The sequence below is a fragment of the Eulemur rufifrons genome, chromosome 9 (genome assembly GCF_041146395.1).
Source record: "Eulemur rufifrons isolate Redbay chromosome 9, OSU_ERuf_1, whole genome shotgun sequence".
NCBI classification, from domain to species: Eukaryota; Metazoa; Chordata; class Mammalia; order Primates; family Lemuridae; genus Eulemur; species Eulemur rufifrons.
The window spans coordinates 36507207-36510445 of record NC_090991.1 but is presented as its reverse complement, the minus strand read 5'-3'; the positions used below and the strand labels follow the sequence as shown (position 1 = coordinate 36510445).

The 3239-nt window shown below is 64.4% G+C and overlaps 1 protein-coding gene across 1 annotated transcript; it reads left to right on the top strand.

Moving 5' to 3' along the window:
• The first annotated feature begins 944 nt into the window (after positions 1-944).
• NEUROD2 (neuronal differentiation 2) lies at positions 945-2093 on the top strand. Its single transcript, XM_069481333.1, has one exon. It carries the CDS (start codon positions 945-947, stop codon positions 2091-2093), a length of 1149 nt encoding a protein of 382 aa, XP_069337434.1.
• The last annotated feature ends 1146 nt before the right edge of the window (positions 2094-3239 follow it).

The following is a 3239-nucleotide window of genomic DNA, read 5'->3' as shown; positions in this document are numbered from 1 at the left end:
GAGGAGGCGTCTCTGCCTGCGACGGGCTTGGGGGGAGAAAGGCAGGATCCTGGGAGGACGCGAAGGGGCCGAGATGGGGACCACCCCCACGGTTGTACCGAAAAAACCTGCGACCTTTCCCCACCGCCAAAAAAAAGAAGCAAACAAACAAATTTGGATTTTTTTCCATCAATCCCGAAATACAACGAGATCTGAAGAGCCGTGTGGGAGGGAGGCAGTTTGAAGGGGGAAGGGGGTCCCTGACCGCAGGGGAGACGGACAGGGCTCGCTTCTCTCAGTCTCCTCCCCACGCCCCGCTTCTCCAGTCCTTGCCGCCCAGAGCCAGCTCCCGGAGCTGGGGACGCTTCGGCTGGAGGAGCCGATCCTCCCGCCTCTGGAATTGGGGCTGCGGGGGTGGGGGCCGAGCAGGGGGCGGCGCGCGGCCAAGTTGCAAATTGGATTAGGGAGCGTGGGGGTGAGAGCCACGGGAGGGGTGGGGGAGCCCGGCCGAGGGGCCCGGGCCTCGAGAGCCGCGGTGCCGGGGCAGCTGTCCCCACCCGCGGCCGACCAGCCTCTCTCCATCGCCGGGAGAGAACAGGCTTTCAAGGCGGGCGCGGTGCCTCTTCTGGCAAAGATATCTGGTCGCCAAAGCCCCCACCCCGTCCCCGCCCTGACCCTGAGAAGAACCAGGTGCGGGGAGCGGCCCCCCATTCAAGTGAGGGGCGGAGCCGGGGCCCAGCGCTGGGGAGAGGGCCTGGGCCGGGATCCCGGGCGGGCAGCCGGGTAGGGCTGGGCCGGCTCTGGGCGGGGCAGCGCAGGCCGGGGGCATCCAGGGCACCCTGGGCAGGAACCCGCTCGAGACTTGAGGGTGGAGGCGGTTTGCTGGGGGGTTGTTGTGACCCCGGCGTGCCCCTCACTCTGTGCTGTCTGTCTCCCTTCCCGCCCGCGGGGCGCCCTCAGGCACCATGCTGACCCGCCTGTTCAGCGAGCCCGGCCTCCTTTCGGACGTGCCCAAGTTCGCCAGCTGGGGCGACGGAGACGACGACGAGCCGAGGAGCGACAAGGGCGACGCGCCGCCGCCGCCTCCGCCTGCTCCCGGGCCGGGGGCTCCGGGGCCCGCCCGGGCTGCCAAGCCAGTCCCCCTCCGTGGAGAAGAGGTGCCGGAGGCCACGTTGGCCGAGGTCAAGGAGGAGAGCGAGCTGGGGGGCGAGGAGGAGGAGGAAGAGGAGGAGGAAGAAGGGCTGGACGAGGCGGAGGGCGAGCGGCCCAAGAAGCGCGGGCCCAAGAAGCGCAAGATGACCAAGGCGCGCCTGGAGCGCTCCAAGCTTCGGCGGCAGAAGGCGAACGCACGAGAGCGCAACCGCATGCACGACCTGAACGCGGCGCTGGACAACCTGCGCAAGGTGGTGCCCTGCTACTCCAAGACGCAGAAGCTGTCCAAGATCGAGACGCTGCGCCTAGCCAAGAACTACATCTGGGCGCTCTCGGAGATCCTGCGCTCCGGCAAGCGGCCAGACCTAGTGTCCTACGTGCAGACTCTGTGCAAGGGTCTGTCGCAGCCCACCACCAATCTGGTGGCAGGTTGCCTGCAGCTCAACTCGCGCAACTTCCTCACAGAGCAGGGCGCCGATGGCGCGGGCCGCTTCCACGGCTCGGGCGGCCCGTTCGCCATGCACCCGTACCCGTACCCGTGCTCGCGCCTGGCGGGCGCACAGTGCCAGGCGGCCGGCGGCCTGGGCGGCGGCGCGGCGCACGCCCTGCGGACCCACGGCTACTGCGCCGCCTACGAGACGCTGTATGCGGCGGCGGGCGGTGGCGGCGCGAGCCCGGACTACAACAGCTCCGAGTACGAGGGCCCGCTCAGCCCCCCGCTCTGTCTCAATGGCAACTTCTCGCTCAAGCAGGACTCGTCGCCCGACCACGAGAAGAGCTACCACTACTCTATGCACTACTCGGCGCTGCCCGGCTCGCGGCCCACGGGCCACGGGCTAGTCTTCGGCTCGTCGGCTGTGCGCGGGGGCGTCCACTCGGAGAATCTCTTGTCTTACGATATGCACCTTCACCACGACCGGGGCCCCATGTACGAGGAGCTCAATGCGTTTTTTCATAACTGAGACCTCGCGCCGGCCCCCTTCTTTTTCTTTTGCCTTTGCCCGCCACCCTGCCCTCAGCCCCCTGAGCGCAGGGACGTCCCCACCTACCCCGGCGCCGGGCGCAGGGAGCAGGCCGCCGGTCCTACCGCTCTCTTAGGCAGCGTGGTCCTCTTACCTGTGGGTGGCCCGTCCCAGGGGCCTCGATTCCCCCAGGGGACTCGCCTTCTCTCTCCCCAAGGGGTTCCCTCCTCCTTTCTCCCAGGGAGTGCTTCTCCAGGGACCTCGCTCTGGGCGCTCCCTGGAGACACCCCTCCCCCATTCCCAATATCTTCGCTTGGATTTCCTCCTCCGGTTCCTCCCTGCAGGCCCAGAGGCTTTGGTAAGGGGGCAGCTGAGCTGTAGGATGCGGTTTTCCCTTCTCATTATTATTTTAAAAAGACACCCAGCTGCCGAGCCCGAAAGGAGCAGGGCGACCCCCTTTTTTGGAGAGGGCAGAAGTCAGGGTGCCGGAGCCCGTGCCTGGAGCGTCCTCACCCCCAATCCCGAGTCTCCGCGTTTTGCGATTTTAATTTTGGCGGGAGGGGATGTGAATTGAGAGGAAAGAGATAGACCAAGACAATTTGTAACTAGAATCCGTTTTTCTTTTTTTCTTTTTTAAAACAAACAAACATACATTAAAAAAAAAAAAAAAAAAAAAAAAAAAGCTAAGAGGCGACGGAGGCCGAACGCAGAGTCCGGATCGGAGAGAAAACGCAGTAAGAACTTTTAGAAGCAATAAAAGGCAAAAAATACTACTACCAATAATAAAAAAAAGACACAAATATCTATGCAAGGAGGTTCTGACTGAGCCTAGCGGCCCGGCCCGGCCCCGGGATGCCCCTCCCGGCCCGCGGGCCGCCCCGCCCCAGCGCGGGTCTGTGCACTTTGGTGAAGCGGGGGCCCGCGCCGCCCCTCCCCCTCCCCAGGTTCTTACAATCAGTGACTCGGAGATTTGGAGCCCCAGTGCCACTGCCCTCCCCCCGCCCCGTCCCCGTTGTGCGTCATGCTGTTTTTTAAAAACCTGTTTCCAAATTTGTATGGAATGGCAAACTGTTGGGGGGTCGGTTTGGGGAGGGAGGGTTTGCATGAGAGACACACACACACGCACACCACACCGCACGCACACGC